General features: G+C 44.0%; 2 protein-coding genes across 5 annotated transcripts in view; one reads left to right on the top strand and one right to left on the bottom strand.

Moving 5' to 3' along the window:
* The window catches only part of ankrd50l (ankyrin repeat domain 50-like), a 145,974-nt gene that overhangs the window by 113,063 nt on the left and 8,992 nt on the right, over positions 1–23,919 (bottom strand). For 2 of the 4 annotated variants that reach the window (XM_072686366.1, XM_072686368.1), the window contains 2 exons: positions 19,523–23,143; positions 17,305–19,344 (listed from right to left, as the gene is read on the bottom strand). In XM_072686366.1, coding sequence (XP_072542467.1) covers positions 19,524–23,143 — 3,620 coding nt within the window. In that variant the 3' untranslated portion in view covers positions 17,305–19,344; position 19,523. Of the gene's footprint in view, positions 1–17,304; positions 19,345–19,522; positions 23,144–23,919 lie in introns of those variants that run through there. The other 2 variants (XR_011980045.1, XM_072686369.1) reach the window with 2 other exon arrangements.
* LOC140561266 (uncharacterized) lies at positions 2,575–11,627 on the top strand. Its single transcript, XM_072686358.1, has 2 exons — positions 2,575–4,817; positions 7,709–11,627. The coding sequence occupies exon 2, from the start codon at positions 7,785–7,787 to the stop codon at positions 10,383–10,385; it is 2,601 nt and encodes an 866-aa protein (XP_072542459.1). The 5' UTR covers positions 2,575–4,817; positions 7,709–7,784; the 3' UTR covers positions 10,386–11,627.

Below are 23,919 nucleotides of genomic sequence, written 5' to 3'. Positions count from 1 at the left end.
ATTTATTTTTTCTTTCATTATTATTTAATTATTCAATCTGCTGATACTGACATGATTTTAAAACTATCACACATCCCTATTTCCGAAGCGCATCATTATACTGTCCAAATTTTTTCCTCTGGAGAGTAGTCTGATATGTCCATTCAGTGTAATGTGTGGCAGCAATGTGTGCCTTCATGGGCCCTTCTAGTATAACTGATACAGCAATCAGAAAGAGGCCTCTCCTCTCGCCCGCACTCGTAACCCACCCCATCCACAAGCTCCTCATGCAAGAAGCCACAGTGCACTGCACACTCCCTCTGCAGACCATTGCCATTGCCGTCATCACAGGTCACAGTGAGTTCACAAGGGTCGTCCAGGAGACCCACACAGTGGGTGGAACAGATAAGTGTCCTGCTAGAATGGAACAGCAGGCATGATGCGGCCAAACAAGCTGGAGACCACCTGCGGAGAGAAAGAAAGAGGGAAACCAAGATAAGAGGGAAGAAATCCTCATCTTAAGGCCTCGTAAGAGAAATTGAGGAAATATGGATCACCTTGTTGTGCATTTCAAATAGTAATTTTGAAATTACTGTTTGAAAGGAGGTGGTCTGAGACGCATTTGAGCCACGTTATCGCAGTGTGAACCCATCGATCTCTCCAAGACACAGCAACCCGTACAACCGAAACTCCAGTAATCTGTGAATCTGCATATTCCATCCCGCACAGCAATCGGATTTCAGTTTGACTAACCGGAGACTCATTCGACTACCCAGTGTAATAGATGATCAAATGCATGTGGCTAAAATCACATTAAGTGACCAGGTGTAAACAGGGTTAATGAGTGTCCTAATTCCAAAGATTTCCTATTTCTTTTCTTCACATGGCTATATGTGGTCAGTGAGTGTGTGAGACTGGGTGATGGATATTTGTTCACAAACCTAGATTTAAAAGTCTGCTTTTTCCTTCTACTGTCATTTTACAATTTCAGAGGTTTTGCTACGCCAGCGAAGACATGCAGCTTGAGTCTTTTCTTGCTTCTTACACTCTGCCAGATCTCCTCAGCGCGTTCCAATTTTAGGCTGTTTGGATTGGCAGAGTTTGCACTAGTCATGACTAACAACAGCTCTGTCTGGCACTCCACACCACCAGCAGGGAAAGTCTGGCATTGTTCAGTGTGTGTGTGTGTGTGTGTGTGTGTGTGAGTGAAATGTGCAGAGATGAAAAATGTGGCTCTCCCTGCGCTGTGGGAACTCGAATCACAGATGTTACAAAGTTGATGAGGCCATTCCCTGCTGTTCTGTTTTACCGAACCACATGATAATACAGGAGGTGAGGTGCTACGCTGTGAGAGACCCTCAGCCTTGTGCCTACGACCACAGCCCACCAGTGCCAGTATCTCACAGTACAGGGCAAAGTTTAGTTTTAGTACTGGAATTGAACAGATTTTCACACAGTGAAGACAAAAACTGATTAACAACAATGTTTACTTGCGTTTGCAAACCTCCAGTCCTGCTTGCATACAGATTACTTAGTTAAACACTGAGGAAGGGTCATAGAGCTCTCTTTTCTCTACCTAACAAATGCAATTCTCTGTATCCATTTTTGGCTAGTTGGTTAGTTTCAGCAAATGATAGCATGGTGGTAAATTTGTCTTTTAAATTTCTCCAACTTGGTAGCATACTGAAACTGAAAACTCATATTTTAAGGACATTACATTTTATTTAACAGAAAGTTGCAAATTTTGATGCAAAAAAAACCCCCAAAACTATCAAGGGTTGACAGAGTGGCGCTACATCGAACTGATTCACCCAATGAAATGCTAGTTTTCATTGTACCTTAAACTGTAAAAAGACATTAAACATTGTGGCTATGTTTGCAAATAGCTAACAACATATGTCTCTGTTATTGTAACTCTGTGGAATATGGGAGTGGAGTAAACTATGGCTACTGCAGGGCTGAGCATGGAGGCTAACTGTTCTGGTGGTGTTTTTTCCACACAGACACTGTTTGGCACAGAAGACTTAAAAATTGGTCAGGGCCGGGTTTTCTCAGCCCTACCTGAGGCCACAGAACCGTTCGGTGTGAGGGCTTAATGGCAATCCGCTGATTGGCTCCATATTCCATATAAGATCCTGGTTCTTTATATTTCCAGTTCAGGAAATGGCGAAAACTGTCTCTACTAAGCACAAGAGTAGTTGTTCCATTTTAGCAATTTTCAAGTGCACTGATCATTAGTGTGGCACCAAGTATGCTTGAGTCAGCTATGGCCTCATCCAACACTGCTAAAGCGGCGTTAGTACGGCCCGGCTGACGGCTAGTCCAACATCAGTACCGCAGCATTAGCACGACCCGGCTTGCTTAGTTGAAGCTAGTATTACCTTTGCAAGGCAGACATGTAAAAGCTGTATTAAAAAGTTGATGTTTAACGGAATACGGAAGCGGAAAAGAGGCCTATGTTGTGAGACCAAACCACTGGAGAGCTTTAGAACAAAGGCAAGAGTGTCACGTATCTTAGCTAAAACTGCAAGCATTTAAACACAGTTAAATAAAGCCCATTGAATCATACATTTGCCTACCCTGATGGCAGTACAAGGTCATGTTGCTCCTTCTTTCCATGTCGTCTAACACTGATGGCTATTAGCCGCGGTTTCTCCCTTTTGTCTGAGGTATTTCTCCTCGGCTTAAAAGCCTATTAAACTTGGCAAGCAATGTTAGTCGGAATTCTTTGCGTTTGTGAATAGCCATTCACATGCTTTGAGGTGCATAAGTCAATTCTCTCCTTTTCTCATTAATTAAAACAGTGAAATATGTAGAACATAATCCAATATATTAGCAATGGCATCAGCAAAGGTACCTGAGAAAACCTGTGTCCCATCAGTCTGTATAAGACCGTCCTCTATTTCCTCAACATCCCTTTACACCAACCCTACTCCTCTGTGCTCCATTACTCCACTTCAGCCTCAACACCCCATAACTCTACCCAATCTACTCAATGCCCCATCATTACTCCTTCCCAACTTCCCATTTGTTTGGCTAAAACAACATGGAGGAAGCTGGTCATCCTGAATTGCTGTGGGCAAAAAAACCCAAAACAAAACATGCTATAATGCCCAAGCACGTCACAAGAAACATGTAAAACAGGAAATACTCTGGAAGTGCTTTTCCGAAATGGAGAGAAATTGAAAAAACGATGCAACATTCCTCCTAGACAGGTATGTAAACATTATAAATCTATTCAAATGGGCCAAAAATGTTTGAGTGACAGGTTTATGCTAACACTATCACATTCCCCAGGCATGAGAGTGTTACACCAAGAAGAGTTTGTAGAGTATCTGTGTTGCATCTTTCTGTAAAAAAAAATTAATAGGCATCCTTTGTGTACAAGGGAAAAATTTAACCCTTCCAGTGTTGTTGCTTTTACTTACCTGATCAGAGTTTTTTTTGTTTTTGTTTTGTTTATTTGTTTGTTTGTTTTTTTTTATCTTGACTACTTGCTGCTTTATGCAACTGAAGCCCCTAATTGCTGCAGTGTAGTTTGCACACTGATCTGAATGATGCAAAAGAAAGGATCCAAATAAAGCCTGAAAGATGATGTTTTTTTTCATGGTAGCCCATAGAATGAAACACTTTTTTGCTCCTGTACAATTAAAGCAGTATTCTGCAGAAATTGGGATTTCTTGCTCCCTGGCTCCCCCTGCAGTCGGGAAGTGAAATTTGCACTCGAGGAGGACACACTCATTGTAATTGTGTGTATTTGTATTCGTAGAGAAGCTGAGAGATATAGAATAGTCATCACTGAAAGTGAGAGAAGCAAGGAGAGTAATATTATAGGATTTTACACAAATACGACTCTCACAAACATTGTCCTGCCACAAAGTTACATGGTGCAGTTAGCTGTGTGCTGAGCTCGGAGTAGCACCATTCATAGAACCTTTCTCTCCCTATAAGCACCAAAATGATTTTTAAGCTGTTATTTTAAGGTAGGATTGCTACATAATGTTGCTTTAAAACGCTCCTTATGAGTCCAGAGTGAATTGGTGGGTATATGTAAAATGTTGGGTTTTTTTTTTTGACATCGCAAAAATAATGAAATCAGAGCAGGGGGGCAGAATAATTTGGACTGCATGGGCTTAAGTAACGTCTTTTAAAGAGGTTCTGGAATGGAAGTCTTCAGTAATGAGAGTTCGCTTTAGGAAAGTGACAGACCATGAACCTCAAACACAGTTGTCTCTATATTGAAGAATTGCTTCAGGAGAATATGGCAACGAGACTAACAGCTAGCACTAGTAAAACTCAGAGAACGGGCACCAGAGGAAGCATTGCTGCAGGTATTCGCACAGGAAAGTGAGCAGGTACTATGCCAACAACTATCCCAACTGACCAGCTACAGTCTTCTCAGCTAGATATACAGCACGCCATACTGAGAGGACACTGAGAGGACAGCGATGCGACCCGGTACGAATATTTTAATTACATAAAATAGTTTTATGTAATAGTGTTATCGTCACAACAAAGCTAGACTAGGAGGCAAATAGGCTTGTAAAACTGCAGCTCAGCATTTTTTGCTTCTACCCAAGTCACATACCTCAAATAACTTTAACTTTAAAATACTGAATATATGCTTTATGGCTCCTTTAATAAACAAAGTTGTTTTTTTTTTGCTGTTTCAAGGATATGTTTCTCTTTTCCTTGGAAAAAAGCAGCCCATCTATTCCAGCCCTTCTGAGGAACTGTATCCTAGCAACAGCAGGAAGCCCAAAAAGCTGTGGAAGAGAACAAGTCATCTGCTGCAACAGAGCTGCTTTGCAACAGGTGTTTGGTGCATGGGTGCACAGGTAAGGCTCTTGGCGAATCTTCTTTTTCCCCTAAATGAACAGAATTATGTGCTTAAAATATGTAAATGCAGTCAGTACTGAACCTTTAGCAGTTGAAATGAGGTTGTAAATGTGTACAAATAAGATAAGACAAACTTCAGTGCTGTTTGAGTACTGTGAAGTGTAGTACATTGATGTCCATTGGCTAATGCCATGATTACATGAGGGCTTTCTACTCTGATCTTCTGCTAACATATGTAAATACATAGCACACATTATTTCTTTAAAGTTCTAACTAGCTGACACTCTAAAAAAGAAATTATTAGAATGTTCTTTCAGACTATACACCATTGGCTCTGTATAGAACCATGACAACTTGAAGAACCACGTAGATGCTTAATTAGTTCTTTGATTTAAAGAGTTATTCATATTGAGATGTCTCTATCTAGTCAAAGAATATCTACCCTTTTGCTAAGAGTGTAGTTGATAGATACCTGTTTACATCTCTAGAAACACTACACCCTCATATATAATGCAGACTGTAAAGGAAGAGGATACCTAATCTCCTGGTAGGAGACCAAGCACACACTTTAGAGATGTATATCAAATGTCCTGGAATACATTCCAAGCATGCAATTTTTTGGGGGTATTTACATCTCACAGTAAAAAGAGCATTTAGTGTAAATTGATTTTTGTTTCTTGTTTTTATTAATGGCTTAGTTCAACGAAAGCAAGGTTTTATGTTATTAACATTTGTTTATAAAGCATTCTGATAGTCCTTTATTAGTCGCACAGTGGGGAAATTTTCAGTGTCACAGCAGAAAGGGATAGCAAGACACTCAGATGCAAAAACGTAGATAAATTACCACTATATACACAATATAAATACTAGAAGTAAAAAAGTAATAATATTATTTACAGATTATTGCAAATTGGGGGGGGGGGGTGTATTGCACATTGTATTTTTACATTGAGGGATCTCTGTTCCCTGAACATGTGTGTGTTTGTATGTTTAAAGTATCCAGTTTGGGTGTCATATGAAAAAAAAATTTAACATTAGTTACAGAGAACCCTCGTTATTAGTGGACCTCAAAGAAAAAATAATAATTCCAAGAAAATCGAGAAGAAAAAAAGACTTCTCTGTCTGGCCTCTTTCTTTCCGTCTGTCTCCATCTTGCCTTCACTCATTTTTTCACTCGGCGACTTTGTTCATCATCATGAATTAAATATTAGATCTCCATGCTGATGCGTAACGTCACACTCAAGTGGGGAGAGCTGAGATGGGAAAAGTGTGCATGTGTGTTTTGCAATGACATTATAGCTCTTAAGGCCGACTTCTCCTCCCACACGCTCATTCACATAGTCTCTCTCCTCTCCTCTGCCTGTCGATCGGCATTTGAAATGCTAATAAAGTCCTTAGTGCCGGAGATGCAGCGGGCTTCTCTCTGTCTTACATTTGTCTACATTGTCTTTTCATTGTCGTTCTGTGTTTGTGTCCAGCTGTCCTCTTTTGCTTTGGCCGTTTTTCCAAAAATTCAACCCCGCATCATTCCCATTTAAAGCTCATTGGTCCATTTCTACCACAGTCCATGTCCTCTGTCACTCAGCTAACCATCGGTCATCCCTCCGTCTTTCCTTTCCCCCTTTCTGTTCTTTCACATGGGTGTAATGACAAGCGTATGTTCTCAGCTGTATCACATTCCAGGTTTTCCTGTCTCAGTTAGTGCAGTGTGTTGCAACAAGCGACAGCGTAGGTAGATGAGCTCCTCTGCTGTGTATCTAGTATCTCCAAGCAACTTAGCAGATGCACAAATATAGAATGCAGAAATGATGCCCCTAGCATTAGATATCTGTCAACTCTGGAGAACACTTGCCTGAATAAACTCGGAATAGCTCAGGATGGCCAACGCTCCCGAAGCACAGCGATGGCAGCAGAAGTTAAGTTCCTTCAGTCTAGTAACCACGGTCCAGAATGAATCATGATAACTGGAATCGTTTGAACAGCCAGAAGATCAAAAGATGCGCAGAATATAATGACTATGTCTATAGTCAGTGCTGTGTGAAGGCGAGACGGCAGCAGAATGATGATCATTTTCTCAGCAAATTAATTCCCTGTGAAAGTGGAGCATGGTTGGATTTCAGGCTCTCTGGAGGGTTTGGGTCCATCTCAGTTGCTGAGACACCTACACACTTTGAAAACTTTGAAACCGATAACCTTTCGCTCTCTTTCCACATGGAAAAACTGACGACTGGCCTCACATACTTATTCTTATACTTATTACTCACATATTTACGGCCTGGTAGGTACCTGAGTATTTAGGAGGTAAATATGTAGTGATTACGAGTAACTTCTGGCACATACTTTGCAAGAACAAGGTAATGTGACCACCACCAGGTATGTCTCTTATCATAATCCTACGCAGAACATTCCCAAGCTATCCATCCTACTATGTTTGGGTATGTTCTGCATAGAATGACAATACACACACACACACATTCACGCATGAAATACTTCATATTTACCATACTATAAAATAAAGTGCAACCTTATAATAAAGTACTTGTATTCTGCATGCATAAGCATTCATAGACTTGGGGAACAGAATGTGGCAGTGCCCTGTTTCTGCCGTAACATACTGTGTATGGCAGCCAATACGGCATGTATGAGCATGTCAGCTTTCTCATCTCATCAGTTTATGACTGAAGTCTCAATGGATCATGTGGCTTTTTAGAAAAGATCTGATTTTCAGATTTCCTCACTCTAAATAAATAACACCAGTGTGAGGTTAAGCCAGAAATAAGAAGACCAAGTGCCATTTTCAAGATTCTTTAAGCCTTTCGATTTCTAATGACCTCTTTTGTAATGCAAGGCTCATTCCTTCATTCATTGTTTTTTTTTTTTTCCCTAACAGGTCCCTAGCAACAAGAGACCTCATCATAAGGAGCCAGACTTTCTGTCCCTTCCATCTTCCTTCTTAGTCCAGAACAATGATGTACCCTGGGTCTCTAGTTAGCAGCAAGGCTTCCTCTAGCACTGCTCCACTGTCCCTCCTGAGCCCGCTGGACACAGAAGGTACGGAGAAGCAAATGCAGTCTCAGAAGGACCTCTCCCTTCCATTGCCCTGCTGGGCCACACAGGCACTCTGTGACTTGGCGCACAGTGAGACAGAGCTCAAACGGCTACAGGAACGTCAAGCAGTTGAGGCCGAAGTGGTGGGCCGTGGTGTAGAGCGTGCTCTGCTGGGAGTACAAAGGGAGGAATGCCGCCTGCTGGAGAGAGTGGAACAAGATTACCGGGACCTGCAGTGCAGACTTGAGCAGGTGCAGAGGGACAATGCAGCAGCCATCCGAGTTGGACAAGCACTGGTGGATCAGAGGCTTCATCAAATCTTGCGGTTGCGAGAACAAATAAATGCAGGTGGATGTGAAGTGGACCAGAAGCGTGATTTGCTTCTTAAGGCTGTAGCTGAGCTGCTTCAGCCACGGGAAATCGCCCTCGCTCTCAAGCGGGTTTCTTTCAAGCCCAGTGCCCAACCCAAAGCTGTGAACTTTGGTGTGGTCAAAGTGCAGGATCACAATGTTAATTTTCCGGTTGGCGGATGTGGGCCGCAAGGACAGCTCTGTTCTCTCCATGCCTTTGGAGGGCAGTGTGAGAATCATGCAGAGCCAGGAAAAGAGGGAAGGAGCACCCCGGATGGAGCAGGATCAGGCCAAGGCCAGGTGCTTAGCTTGTCAAATAGTTCCAGAGGCCAGAGAATTGTCAGAAAGATCAAACTGTCTGCCCGAAGTGATGACGACTCTGGAGAAGAGGTGAAGCCGCTGTCACCACCAATGCAACGCTGGCCCCCAAAGCAAGTCCCAAGTGAGCGTGATTCATCGCAGGATGAGGAATGTGAATCACCCACATGTGAATCTAAAGGAGATGAGCTTTTCTTGGCTGTACCAGCATTGCTTAGCAACGGGGAGTCAGAAGGAGAAGATTTTGCGTATCGACGAAACGGATCAACTCGACCACTTGCTTTACATACAGAAAGGATGCAGCGGGGGCTATCCCCATCTCCAGAACCCGGCTATCCAGAACACAACTTTGACTACGGAGATCTGAAGACAGGCACAGGTAGATCCCAACAGAACTCCTCCAGATTTAGGTCTGGAAAACTGCCATCCTCCCGGAATGCCAGCCACAGTTGTCAAGATCTTCTGTCGCGTGACCGTTCACTTTCTCGCCTGAGTACGTCTTCAGACGACCACGCATACACTCGTGCTCCATCGCCTGCTGAAAGTGTAGATTCTGGATACACTTTCATAGTCAGCTCTTCTAGAAACTACCCCTGCCCAAAACCTCGCCTCTCCAAATCCAGTGCTGACCTTTCACATCTCAATCGACCCCTTATCGATGCGCGAGAGCAGTGGAGAGCTGCAAGAAATCAACAATCCTCGCTTTCCTCAAGTTCTTCCATTTCAAGTAAGCACATGGCATCACGGGCTAAATCCTCTCCTAGTACTGGAAATCATTCTCCAAGAGTACATGCGAGATGTTCTTGGGGGGTATCTCGCTCACTGTCCATGTCCGTCATAGACGGATCCCTTGAAGATAGGCTAAATCACCACGCAGATGGTAGGCTGAAGCCCCAGGATGGAGTCCGACTTTGGGGAGACAGAAGTGAGCCAGTTCTACCGGAGCTGGATGAGGATGCAGAGCCATTGGCTCTAGAGGGAGTGCAGCTTGTCCGGCAATTTGGCAAGCAGGGTTCGGGACGTGCAGACCTTACCTTGCCAAGTGGTGTGCATGCTACACCCCAGGGACAGCTCTTCCTGGTGGACTGTGGAAATGCCCGTGTACAGGTGACTGATCAGTGTGGCAATGTTATTCAACAGGTGACATCCCCAAGTAAAGACTCTGGGGACTCATCAAAGCGCTGCCGCAATTACTTTGACGTGGCCGTTAACGCTAAAGGCCTCATTGCCCTGAGCTGCGCTGCCGAACGAGCCCTCCTCATCTTAAGTCGTCACGGGCGACTCCTTCAAACCTTTGGAGGGGGACCTTATATTGCAGGAGTGCCGCGGGATGAGCTGGAAGCACCCAGAGGAGTGACGGTGACACAAAAAGATGAGTTCTTAGTTGCAGATATTCGTAAGGGCACCCTGACTGCTATGAAGCTTGAGCCCAAAACTGGCTCGAGGCTTGAGCGGACAGTAGTAACTGGATTTCACAGACCTTACCTAGTAACAGCTTGTCTGCATTCTGGTCTTGTGGCAGTGTCTGAACGGGGAAGTGACACCGGTAGAGAGCCCTGTGTGAAGGTCCTGGGACCAGGCTGGAACACCCTACGTATCCTGGGAATTTGTTCTGGCATGGGGCCTGTTCTTACTAGCCCCTGGGGTCTATGCATCGACAAGGATGGAGCCGTGCTGGTTGCAGATTGGGCAGAGCAACACAGAGTGGTGCTGTACATGCCTGAAGGGACAGGCCGTGTGATAGTTACCGAGGGACTAAGCAGCCCTCGGGGGCTTGCCCTGCTACCCAATGGATTATTAGTGGTGTCAGACAGCATGCACCATTGCATCAAGGTCTACAAGTACAAATAAGATGCTTTAGCTGATAAAGTCTCTAACATTTCAGGAAACCTACTATATTTAAAAATGCTCTATACCTACTATTTGTACTAGTCTCTGGCCCAATGTCTCAGTACAGCAATGTTTCAAGTACATGTTGAAACATTGCCTACAGAGGGCAACAGTGAGGGAGTGAACAGTGCTTTAGTCTCCATGCACCTTCTGTGGGTGGGTTATTTGACTTGGCCTTTTGAAATGGTAAATAAATATGACACCTTAAAGGGCAGTGAAACATAAAGTATTCACCCCCTTAAAACACAGGTTCCACAGTTTTTAAATATGGTCTATATGAGCACATTTAGCTTCAGCTTAAAGACTTCTGTCCAGGTTGTAAACGTTTGGACTCAGCTGTAACTCTCCAACAATGACAAGAATGTAGTTAGTTATGGGTGAGCCTTTTAGTGTTAATCTTAGAATGACACTGGAATCTTGAGAAGTGCCTCTAAATCCTTAGGCATCTTTAGAGTGGCTCTGGAATCCGTCCCTTCTAACTGTGGGATATTAAGAGCCAGGGGCCAGATTCACAAAAGCGTTCCTAAGGAAAAAAAGGCTCTTAAGTTAAACAGTAAGAAAATGTCATTGTTGTTTTTGTATTTAGGCCATTTGTAACCTAGTCTTTCATGCTGTGCTTCAGATCTTATCATAAACATTTTTTTTCCAGTTTTTAGTTAAATACGTGCAAAATGGAGGAAAAAATGAATCAAAGGGGTTTAAACCTTTTCCGTGAACAAGAGCTAGATGTGATTTTTTACTTATGTAGAAACTTTTAATCCAGTTATATTAGACATTAATTCTGATAATTCAACTATTTAAACTGATAACCCCCCCCCCTCCCATAATTTTCACTCTTCACTCTCAGGCTATTATAAGGTTACGAATCTATTTAAGAACGTTTTTATTGGATAATACCAATTGTTCTTAGAATCTTTCTGAAGTGAGAAGTCATAAAGCAATATCAGAAAATTCTTAAGAAGATTTTTCAAGCATAAATTTAGGGGACAGAATCACATCCAAGAAGAATTTCTTTCTTAAGACACTTTTGTGAATCCAGCCCCAGGATCCTGCAATGGCTCCAAAGGACTTAAAGCCGCCCACTACGGGCAGGTCATGATGAGCAACCGGCACATTTACATGCATACGGACACCTACACACACTTTTTCTCTGAGGCTTACCTTCAGGCTAATTACAGGATAGATAGGATTTAACCAAAGTGATGCTCTTTTGTAGTTTTATATATATATATATATATATATATATATATATATATATATATATATATATATATATATATATATATATATATATATATATATATATATATACAGTCATGCCCGAAAGTATTCATACCCCTGTCAAAGTTTGACTTAAATTTACTTTTATTTAACCAGAAATTATATTTTTGCCTGGAAATGACACAGGCATCTCCCAGGAGATAACACGATGATGTACAAGAGGCATCATTGTGGGAAAAAATATTTCTCAGCTTTTGAACACATTTGAACAAAAAGTGGCATATCCAAAATTATTCATACCCTTCTCAATAATTAATAGAAAAGCCTTTATTGGCTATTACAGCAATCAAACGCTTCCTGTAATTGCTGACCAGATTTTTGCATGTCTCCACTGGTATTTTTGCCCATTCATCTTTAGTGATGAGCTCCAACTCTTTGAGGTTCGAGGGTCTCCTTGCCATCACCCTGATCTTTAGCTCCCTCCACAGATTCTCAATTGGATTCAAGTCAGGACTCTGGCTGGGCCACTGCAAAACATTAATGTTTTTGTCTGCTAACCATTTCTTCACCACTTTGGCTGTGTGTTTTGGGTCGTTGTCGTGCTGAAATGTCCACCGGTTCCCAAGGCCAAGTTTCTCTGCAGACTGCCTGATGTTGTTGTTGAGAATCTTGATGTATTGCTCTTTTTTCATGGTGCCATTTACTGCGATCAAGTTCCCTGGTCCATTGGCTGAAAAACACCCCCAAAACATTAGGTTCCCACCACCATGTTTGACAGTGAGGATGGTGTTCTTAGGGTTGAAGGCTTCTCCTTTTTCATGCCAAATGGTGCACACATCATTGTGGCCAAACAATTCAATTTTTGTTTCATCTGACCATAAAACAGAACACCAGAAGTCTTCTTCTTTGTCCAGATGAGCATTTGCAAAGGTCAAGCGGGCTTTTGTGTGCCTTTTCTGGAGAAGTGGTGTCCTCCTTGGCCTGCGTCCGTGGAACCCAGCAGTGTGCAGTGTCCGTTGAACTGTCTGCCTTGAGATGTCGCCACCAGCAGAGTCCAGATTCACCAGGATGGCCTTGGTGGTGATCCTTGGATTTTTCTTCACCTCTCTCACTATTCTCCTGGCCAGCACAGGTGTCACTTTTGGCTTCCGACCACATCTTCTGAGATTTTCCACAGTGCGGAACTTCTTGTATTTTTTAATAATACTTTGCACTGTAGCCACTGGAACTTGAAAACATTTTGATATGGCTTTATAGCCCTTTCCTGACTTGTGAGCGGCCACAATGCACAGCCGCAGGTCCTTAGTGAGCTCCTTTGTCTTAGCCATGACTGTCCACAAACCAACTGCAGAGAGCTGCTGTTTTTCTCCTGTTGAGTTGATTAAAACAGCTGTTCCCAATGAATCAGGGTAATTAGGATGCTTTAAAACAGCTTGGACTATTTGGAATGGTATAGAACTTTGGATTTTCCCATATACTGTGACAGTTTTCAAAGGGTATGAATAATTTTGGACATGCCACTTTTTGTTCAAATGTGTATAAAAGCTGAGAAATACTTTTTCCCACAATGATGCCTCTTGTACATCATCGTGTTATCTCCTGGGAGATGCCTGTGTCGTTTCAAGGCAAAAATATAACTTCTGGTTAAATAAAAGTAAATTTAAGTCAAACTTTGCCAGGGGTATGAATACTTTCGGGCATGACTGTATATATATAAAAAAAAAAATTCCACTTCCAGTTCCACTTTCTAGAACCTTTGATAGTTTGAGTTGATATAAAAATATTTAATTCCAAGTCATTTTGGAGCATTTCTATTGGTCGGTTCATCATGGTATTCTGACACAATTTAAAGAACAACTTTCAGATTGAAATTACGTCGAAAAGTGGAAAGCGTCAAAATGAGAATTTTCTTTATATACAGTCTTATGCAACATTTTGTGCACCCCTGGTGAAATTACACATATTGTTGTTTTGTTTGTGATACTCTGTGAGCAAATCCTCTACAGGACCACCACATTTCATATATTTTTGTTGTTGTTGTTGTTGTTGTTGTTAATAATAAATAATAAACAGTAATTCTGTTGGGTGTTCAAACCATGGGTGTTCAAACTTTTGCTCCATATGCATAGAAGACTGCATATACACAAAACAATTTCCATTGACAGACCACTCTGCCTGCCATTTGCCTGCAGTATTTGTAGTAATTATTAAACCTTAAAATAAACCACTGCATGAAAGCAGCCTCTTTTTGTCTCAAACTCACTTATTTCTTCTAGACTCTAATTGCACTTTCGCGTTTCCTTGTGCTTCTGTTCATACCATGGAAGCACATCATCTCCTTTTATTTATTTATTTATTTATTAGTTTGTTTATTTATTAACACCTAATTCAACCAATGTTTCCATCGCAAGGTGGTCTACACATCATTTTCCCACATGTGCACTGACCTTGAACAAAACCTTTTCCAGGTGAAGTTTTTTTAGGACGTGTCGGCGCAGTGTGTAAAAGTGTGAGAAAATATGGGCAGGTGAACTTTTCACGGATCATTGTCAGCATATGCGGGAAAGCGCTGCGCAGAAACCCGTTCCACCTGTTCTACCTTTCAGCTGTTTTAAAAGGGCAAAAAAAGTGATATGAATACATAATCAATCATAGATTTACACAGAATTCACCGCCCATAGTTTCTCTAACCCCTTACATTCCTCAAGGGATTCAATCACAGTTTACGCTACGATCCGCCATGACATTAAAACCACTGATCACATACTGAAGTGAATACCACTGATAATAATCTTGTTCCTGTAGCATTTGTCAGGTGTGGGATATACATACATACATATGTCAGTTGTAGGCAAGTGTAAAGACCTGGGTGACTTTGAAAAGGCCAGTACCTGTGAGAAAAGTGTGGTGTGAGCTGGCAGCTGGGACGTGGGCACCCAAGTCTCACTGATTATACATAGGGAGCAAAGGCTAGCTTATGTGGTCCGAATCCACAGAAGAGTTTACCTTCTCAGAGTAAATGGTCACCCGACCTACTGGAAGTCCCCACCACCCGTGCCAGACCAGCTGCACACCCTCCTACCATTGCTATCAGTCTAATGACCATGTTAAAACCTTAATGGACTGTTGCACACCAGAGCAGTAGAACAGTCGTATGCGGTGGTTTTGTGATTTTTATCAATAATGTATAAATAGTTCTGATCAGAGGAAGATAGGTCGGGTCCCCCTTGTAAGTCTTGGTTCCTCCCAAGGTTTCTTCCTCCAGCTTTGAGGGAGATAAGTTTTTTCCTTGTCCCTGTCGCCTTAGGCTGCTCACTAGGGGTCTTAGGTTTTCATGTCTTTTTACTAATTACTGATTGTGTAAAGCTGCTTTTTGACAACACCCGTTGATTTGATTTAAGGAGTTACTGCAGCACAAAGTGCTTCAAAAGTTCATGCTTGCAAAGTCTTGCAAACTCTATAATGTCTCAGTGGGCCCAGAGCAGCTCAAGTGGAAACCCACACAATATTCAGCAAGTAGTTTTAGTGTTATGGCTGATTGACAGCGAAAGCCTAGTCCTAGAATAAAAGGACAGCTGAAAAATGTCAACCTCCTCGTTTAACCCTGGCTTATTTTGAGTTAAATCATTGTGAATTGCATGAAAAAAAAAAACATGAAAAATAAATTCCCCCCCAGTTTCCTCAAAACTCCCCATTGGATTGGAACCTGTTACGGCTCAACCTCCCCTGAAAAAACTGCAGCGCAGCCGTTAGCTCCTCATAACTTCCCTGGAAGTAGGCAAGCCACCAGCAGAGTGGGAGTGTAAGTAAGCCCTTCCTTGGAGCTATATGGCAATGAATTACCTCCACAATACGGTGGGGAAGATGGTGTTTAGTAAAAACCATGGTCTCTCCAGCATGGTGACCTTACACACGCACACTGTGTGTGAGGGGGAAAGACAGCAAGACTTGACGTGGTCAGCTACTCTAGAGAACGCAATGGACATGAATACAGAATAGACATTAGCCATAAGTGCAGATTTTCCGCAGCTCTGAACCACGCCAGCCGATATTTACATCCATGAATCAAAGGCAATCAAAAAAAGTGATCAAAACATATGAAATATACACATGCAAACATCAGAAATCCTTGCTAGTGAAGAGATCTGCCGTTTATGGCATTTTTGTCCCAGTTTGTTTTAATGGTTTCCTATGGGTAAGCCTCAGTATGTGGTATCCACCCCCCCCCCTCCACCCATTCCCTTTTGCATGGTACTTAAAGAAATAAGATTATGAATGAGTAATGATTATTAATGGAGAGCTTTTTGTCCCTCGAGGACACAGGTTTGGCACACTACATGCGATGGCGGATGTTTTCTGTGTGCATGCTTAGTCAGGGTCTTGTTATAGGAGCCCTTAAGTGTGTGTAAAAAGTGTGTATGTGTGTGTGTGTACACTGCATCCACAAGAAATGGCTGCATATTTGAAAAAAGTGATTTGACTGACTTAACTGTACATGGGAGGATGCTGTGGATGATGCATCGAAATGGCTACAAAGTGTTCAGTTAAACGAGTGTGTACAATATGCATATATTTGTGGACGTCTGTTTCTAAGCTTTGTGTGTGTGTGTGTGTGTGTGTGTGTAGGTGGCTGTTTTGGCTTGTTTGGCCCTGTTAGCTTTAGGGGATTTATGGAAGTAACAAGCAAGCAATAAAAAGCGCTCTTCACAGGGGGTTAGAGATGTGGGTCTGTGTGAGTGTGTGTGTGAGAAAGAGCTAAAGAGAGAAACAAAGAGAGAATGCCACTGGCCATCTACAAACAGAGTAGGGCTCATAGAAAATGTTGGACATTTTCACACATACCGAGAAAGACAACAACACTGGGATGTAGAGGAGGAACAAACATCTAGGCAAACATCTAAAATCTTAGAACAGCTCCTTTAAACTTCGAGCCACTCCAGGACATCAACAAGCATGTCGCACGTCAGGTCAGAATCTGGGCAGCTCTCCTAATCAGTGAGTTCAGCTACATTTAGGTGCACCCGTTTCTGACACCGGTGTTCCAATGCACACCCACAGCTTCTGTAATCTCCACAGAAAAGCGGTGCCAATAGAATGGGACACTCCGGAGCAGCCGTGCACGAGCCTAAGGCAGCCTACACAGTAGAGGCTGACGCAGCATCGAAAACGCAGCTAGCTCCTTCATGCACTTCCAGCATGGCTGCTGTGTAAGCCCTGTGTAAGACGGATTTGCCCGCTAGAGTTTGAACCGTACAACCCCCTTCCGGCCTTCAACCGCTTCAAATGTCTCCTTGAAGGACATGATTTTCGCATGTTCCTGTACTTTACTTTAAGACACTGTGCCAGTGCTAACCATCAACTGTTCTCTAAAGTGATGGAGCTCCATCCAATACCGTTGGAATGAGCTGGAGTGGATGGTGTGCTCCAGAACTAATCATCCAACATCAGTACCTGAGCTCACTAATGCTCTTGTGGAGAAAGGCCATCAAATCCTTACAGCAAATTGTGTAATAATTACTATAAAAGCCTTCTCAGAAGGATAGAGGCTGATACTGCAGCAATGTGGGTGAACTCAGATGAACAAGATGGTTTGGGTTTTTTTGGCACAGAGGAGAGATGTTTACAGCTAAACGTTGAATTGTTCTGAGAAAGAGTGTGTGTGTATGTGTGAGAGAGAGATTCAAAGATTAGTTATCAGCTGAGCTCCAGGCAGATTTTCCACAGGTGCAGGTCTGTTTTCTTTTCAGTTGTCCTTTCAGTTACAGTCGTAAACACATACAGCAGGTATAGACCACTCATTTGCATAATCATCCACACCTTGTTTAACCCAAGAGTAAAAGATGTATTTTAATTAAAAAAGAAAATTAATAAACACAACCTCATACATCATGTCGAACACTGTAAATGACCGGGCGGACCCCCTTCTATTTTCAGGAATTTATGACCCTGCCATTATCCTTCAAATTTCCTCTCGTTCTCACTCTTCTGCACGTTCAGTACAGTACCAGTCAAAAGATTGGACACACACACCTTCACACCTCCCCACCTACATTGTAAATGAATACTGAAGTCATCCAGACTACGAAGGAACACCAAAGGAATCATGTAGTGAACTTTCAATACTTAGTACTTGTGGTTTCTGAGGCTGGTAACTCTGTTGACCCTATCCTGTGCAGCAGAGGTAACGCTTGGTCTTCCTTTTCTGGGGCAGTTTCATCATAACCATCATTTGATAGTCATCGCAACTGCACTTGCGGCTACTTTCAAAGTTCTTGAAATATTACAGACTAAGCTCCATTTCTTAAAGTAATGATGGACTGTGATTTTTCTGCGCTTAGTTGAGTAGTTCTTGCCCTAATCTGGATTAGAACATTACTCAAATAGGGCTATTCACTCTACACCAACTCGTCACTACAACAACAGAGGTTGTCAAACACATTAAGAGGGCAATAAATTCCAGTGATTAACTCTTGACAAGGCACAGCTGTTACCTGAAAGCCATTCCAGGTGAATACCTCATAAAAAGCTGACTGAGAAAATGCCAAGATGTGCAAAGCTGCCATCCAAGCACGAGATGCCTACTTTGAAGAATCTAAAATACTAAATATATTCTGCTTTGTAAGATAATAATAATAATAATAATAAAAAAAAACATATATTCTTCATAGCTTGGATGACTTGAGTTTTAATATATAATGCAGAAAATGTTTAAATGATGAAAAAGCACTGAATTTAAGGTGTGTCCAAACCTTTGACTGGTACTGTTTTTTTTTTTTTTAGTCCATGTAATATAGCCTTTATTTTAGTACTGCAGTGCCATTAGCTGACTGGTCTGGTGATTCAGTAATCAGGAAAGAGAGAATATGAATCATGATGAGCAAATAAATGGAAACATAAATATACACAGCACAAAAAAAAAAAAACACATCAGTCATTGCTGATGACCAAAACAATTCCTAAACAACAGTACAAAACCCTCAGAGAGACAGTTAGGAATCCTAAGGGTGTGTTTTTGGGGATGTGCTTGAGCCCTTTTGGCAGCAGTCCTGGGTCTGGCCACCGCAATGCTAGGGTGCATTCCAAAGAGGGTGAATAAATGAGTGGTTCAAGACAAAAGCCCAGAGAAACAGCATCAACAGACAGTTTAGTCACATTCATTGTCTTCTTTCTCACTCTCTGCCAATCATTTTCCACCAAAACAAAAAGTTCTCAAAAAAGAAAGCATTGAAAAATAGTGTCCCAGACTTAAGGAGAATACTACTGCATAGGTCCCATGTCCCAGCAAACCTCATCCATTCATTATACACACACACTACAGTCCTTTCAACTATGTCCCATAAGGACACATTCTATACATTTTCCTGTGTATCACTACAATCGCCAATGTGTCTCTGTGCAAGTTCCATGTTTTCCTGTCATTGTGTGTGTGTGTTTGTGAGAGAGAGAGAGAGAGGCAGAGCCAGCTGTTGTCCGTTGTGATAGAACATAAAAGAAAATCTCCGGAATGTACACAGCATAAGTCCTTTGAAGTCTTTTGGTGCCTCTTTGTTCCCTCTGCTATGCCAGTCTTGCAGAGGTCAGAGGTCAGAGTGTGGTGGGATGTCCTCTACCACCTCCCTCCACCCTGAGTGAGTCAAACACACACTGCAATTATCCACACCACCCTACCCTCCTTGAGCTCCTAATCACTGACGGTTGCCTACAAGAGACAAAGTTGTCATTAGCATTCCAGACATTCTCTCGCAATAGACTGAGTAGAAACCCAAGGAAGAAAAAAAAAAGATTTCCTCCTCTTCACTTAATTACTCCAACATGTTGAATTTCACAGTACTTAAGTAACTATTTTTCTGTACTAAAAACCGAGCATAAGCCATTACCTTAGAGCGGCGTTTCCCTCTTGTAAAGTGCTGCGCTGGTTGGCCCCTCAAACTGCAACTTGATTGCCTGTTTAAGGTTGAGCTGGGGATCTGTGGTTGTAATGCTGAACACAGAGTCTTCCAGTAAGGCACTATGTAAGGACATGGCTGAGAGGTCAAAGGCTGGGGAAATGGAGGTCTTTTGAAGGCCTTCCCAATGGTCTCTTTGCGAATGGGGCTGGAGGTGACGTGAAGGATAGCCTAGTGGTGGACTGTCCCTACTTTTTGGTTCTCTGATGACCCCCTCTTGGTTTGGGGTCAACCCCAAGGACACCATTACAGAGTTCCACTTGCCTCCTCCGCTTCCGACTTGCTGGGGGTTCTTGCTGAAGTCATGCTCAATCAAATGTGGGATTTTGGATTTCAAGAGGTAGTCACCAGCGTCTGGGGTCCCAAGCCCTTTAAAGAGCACATTTGAGTCTTGCAGTGCGACAAAAGTGCATGGTACAGAGGGATGGTTACTTTTGGCGACAGCCTTCTGCTTGTTTCTGGCAGCACTTCCCTGGAGGCTAGGAGGGTTCGAGCCAGGCAGAGGAAGAGTGGACGGTCGACTGCGGCAACGAGGAAGCGAGTGTTGCTGGATCTGCTGAGTGAAACTCAAACTGTCAGCGGGGACAGTCTGCACAGTAGCCAAAGAGTGGCAAGTGGAGGAGGACGTCTGAGAGCCGGGAATTGAATGAAATCTTTCAGCTGTAGAGGCTGGAGAACAAGAGGTTGACAAAGATGTCGATGAGGTGGAAGAAGTGGCTGTGGCTCCACTTGCACACACCTCTCCGGAGAAGGACTGATTCTTGACCATGGACGAATGGGAAGAGGGGCCTGGAGCCCCACACGGTGATGGAGGTATGATTCCAGGGAAGGGCTTTGCACCATAGCTCTCCAAGAGACGGACGATGTTGAAAAGGCCTCTCTTTCCTGCAACTTTTACTGGGCTGCGGCCATAATGATCCACATGGTCTGGATCTGCACCTTTTTCCAGAAGCATGACTACAATTTCGGCATGTCCTTCTTGAGAGGCAATGCTGAGTGCTGTGGCACCTTGCTTTTTGCAGGCAAGATCAACGTTAACCTCCCTGGCTCGAAGGAAAAGTCTGCCGGCAGAGGCGTGACCCCTCCATGCCACAGAGTGCAGTGGTGGTCGACCTTCGTGGTCTAGTGCATTTGGGTCTGCACCATGTCTCAGCAAAAGCCCAATCCCATCTAAGTCACCTTGCCAAGCTGCTACATGCAGTGCTGTTCGCCCCTCAACATCTTTTGATTCCAGTGGGACCCCTCCTTTCTCTATGAGCAAGACAGCGATATCCAAGCGTCCTTCCAGAATCAGCAGATACAGAAGAGGTCTTCCCTCTGCATCTCGCACATCAGTGTCAGCTCCCCGTCTCAGCAGTAGTTCCACCACTTCAGTATGCCCCTGCAGGGAAGTTGCACTGAGGGCAGAGTGTCCATCGTAGCCCCTATGATCAATGGGTGATTTACGGTCAAGCAGGAGCCTTACTGTACTGCAGTGACCCTCCTGTGCTGCCAGAATAAGGGCAGTCCGGCCTTCCACATCCAGCTCACTCACCCGTGCCATGCTGCCTCGCTCCGTTAACACTGCACAAACGCTCTTGTGGCCCTCACACGCAGCTGCATGTAGTGGAGTCCAGCCTAGATCATCTTTGTGGTTCTCGTCTAGCCCCCGGTCCAGTAGGGCTTGCACAACCTCTACACTGCCCTTAGCAGCAGCCAGGCAGAGAGCTGTGCGACCCTCTCCATCGATTCCATCTACTGCCGCCCCCCAGAACAGCATACGGTTCACCGTGCCTGCATGTCCCATGGCTGCTGCTGCAAGGAGAGGAGTCACAGCAGAAGGATAGGCTCCCGTACTCTCATCCACATCAGCCCCAGCCTCTAAAAGAAGCTCTACTACTTCCTCATGGCCTTCATAAGAGGCTAACAGCAAAGGGGTCATGCCATCTCTGTCCTTATGCTCTGGATTAGCACCCCTTTCCAGCAGCAGACTTACAACCTCTCTGTGCCCCCTACCTCCTGTTGCTGATGGCACACACAGGGCAGCCACTGAGAGAGCAGTGCGCCCATCCCCGTCTGCCAGGTCCACGTCTGCACCTGCATCCAGCAGGATCTCTACTGCCTCTTTATGGCCCATGTAGGCAGCAGCAATGAGCGGAGTACGCCCCTCATGGTCTGTGCGATCGACTTTAGCACCATGGTCCAGGAGGGTCATCAAGACCTCCTCATGACCCCCCCAGGCAGCAGCTCTTAAAGCTGTGCGGCCATCCGGATCACAACCGTCCACCTCAGCTCCTGCTTCAAGAAGCATCTTCACAGCTTCATTATGGCCACCCCATGCTGCTGAACGGAGGGCAGTCCATCCTTCACTGTCTGCATGTTCCAGCAGGGCTCGAACAGCTGGAGTGTCAATCCCATGGTCCTGAGCCCACTCGAGCAGAATTTGCAGCACACCTACGTGGCCTTGCCTGGCAACAAGGGTTAGAGCTGTCTGACCCTGATGATCACTGAGCGAAGGGTCTGCCCCTCGACACAGCAGCAGTGCAACAATATCCACAAGCCCTGCATGAGCTGCTGTAGACAGCAGTGTTCGTCCATCTGAAGGATCCGTACGGTTCACGCTGACCCCACTGTCCAAAAGGGTTCGCACAGACTCCTCCCTCTGCAAGGCCCGTCGAACTATCCCTCTTCTTCCACCCACACAGTGCACACCTACACTAGGGCCATTGTCTGGAGAACAGGTGGGGGGGTACACTCCGCTCTTCATCAGAAGCTGCAGCACATCCTGTTGGATCAGCACAGGGGTTTGCTGGGACTGAGGAGGTGGACACACAGAAGCAGAACTGCCCTTTGTGCAATCTGTGAAAGTGGGAACACCAGTCCAGATCATCCATAAAGCCAGCAGAGATGGCTCTCCAGCATGGATTCCACTGCTGAGGAGATGGTGGCCCAGCTGACATATGTCTTCTGTGCCGAGGCTTTTGGATCTCAGGGACAGGGACATGGCGAGAGAAAGGTGACCATCCTTCACACTGCACAGAAATTTCTGTGTGCAGTATTTCACATCAGTTAGCCACTCTGCAAAGCTGCCATGGAATAGAAGTTTACTTCCCTCAGGCCCATCCACAATCAGGGGTGCCAGAGCACGCATTAGAGACTGGAAGTCTTCACGTCCCAAGCAGTTGTCCCTGGTATGTGCAGCAACATAGAGCTTCTCAGGACTGAGAGGTCGTGGGGAGGCCAGCAAAATGTTGAGCAAGGGCCTAACGTGGACAAACAGCCTGCGGGGAAAAAGCCGCTGGCAGAGCCAAAGGTAGAGGCCATTCAATGTGCCTGGAATGTCCCGGATCTCCCTCAGTCCTACCAGGCCGCATGCTACCCCATCCAGCACCTGCTCCAAAAAAAGGAAGCAGCCACCGCTCTTGATATGCAGCAAGTTAAGCATGTCGGCGGTCTCTGGAGTGAGCTGCCGGCGCAGCGCTCCATCCTGATCCAGCCTCCGAAGAATGTAATGCTGTACATCCCGCACGGCCGCAGGTTTCCGCAAGTCATCTAGACACAGCTTCCGAAACCCTGCAGATCAGAGACGAAAGAGAAGAAATCAGAGTGGGACGGGGGGATTTGGACAAAGGAATGATGAAAGAAAAACTGGCCATCATGCTGAGCTTCCTCCCTGTTCTTTTTTCCTGGGCAGATTGACTACAGAGCTGAAAACTCCACCTATCCCTCTGAGGCAACTATAAGTAAACTGACTGATCTGAGAAGACTGCAGGCTGAAAAGAAGAAAACAGTGATGGAGGCTTTACAACAGCAGCCCTAAAACAAAACCTGTAAGCTGCTTTTTAACAGATAAAAAAAAAATCATTCAGAGCTTATGTGATTTCTTGTTTCATCCATTAGATACCAAATAGCTAATAAGTGTGTGGGTCTCTAATCTCTTTAAAGCAGATAAACTCATTTGGAAGAATGTGGGCAACTGAGAGCGAAAGAGTACAAGATGTGTGGAGAAGGATATTAAAAAAGATTTAGATGATATTATTCCTGGGGTTGGATTTACAAATACAGAATGAAGTGTCATTGATCTATACAAGTACATTCATTAAAGATGCTTCAAAAAACCTTTGGCCAATTAGTTTTCATGATTGTTAACTTCCTGAGAGTACGACATCAAAGGGCATTCAAAATCATGAATGCCACTAATTAAGGCGCCACACTGTGCCCCTCTGAAAATTGAGACACTGCTTCAGGGATTCTTGCTTCAGAATTCCTTTACGCATGAAACAGCGCTTATTACAGACAGCTGAGGAGTAATATATCTGCATCTTAAACGTGTTCTCAAAGCCTAGTCT

The sequence above is a fragment of the Salminus brasiliensis genome, chromosome 8, assembly GCF_030463535.1.
Source record: "Salminus brasiliensis chromosome 8, fSalBra1.hap2, whole genome shotgun sequence".
Taxonomy (NCBI): domain Eukaryota; kingdom Metazoa; phylum Chordata; class Actinopteri; order Characiformes; family Bryconidae; genus Salminus; species Salminus brasiliensis.
The sequence above is the reverse complement of the archived record's forward strand: the minus strand, read 5'-3'. Positions and strand labels throughout refer to the sequence as shown.

Coding starts and splice junctions, on each gene's coding strand:
- LOC140561266 (XM_072686358.1), top strand. CDS start 7,785: ATGATGTACCCTGGGTCTCTAGTTAGCAGCAAGGCTTCCTCTAGCACT.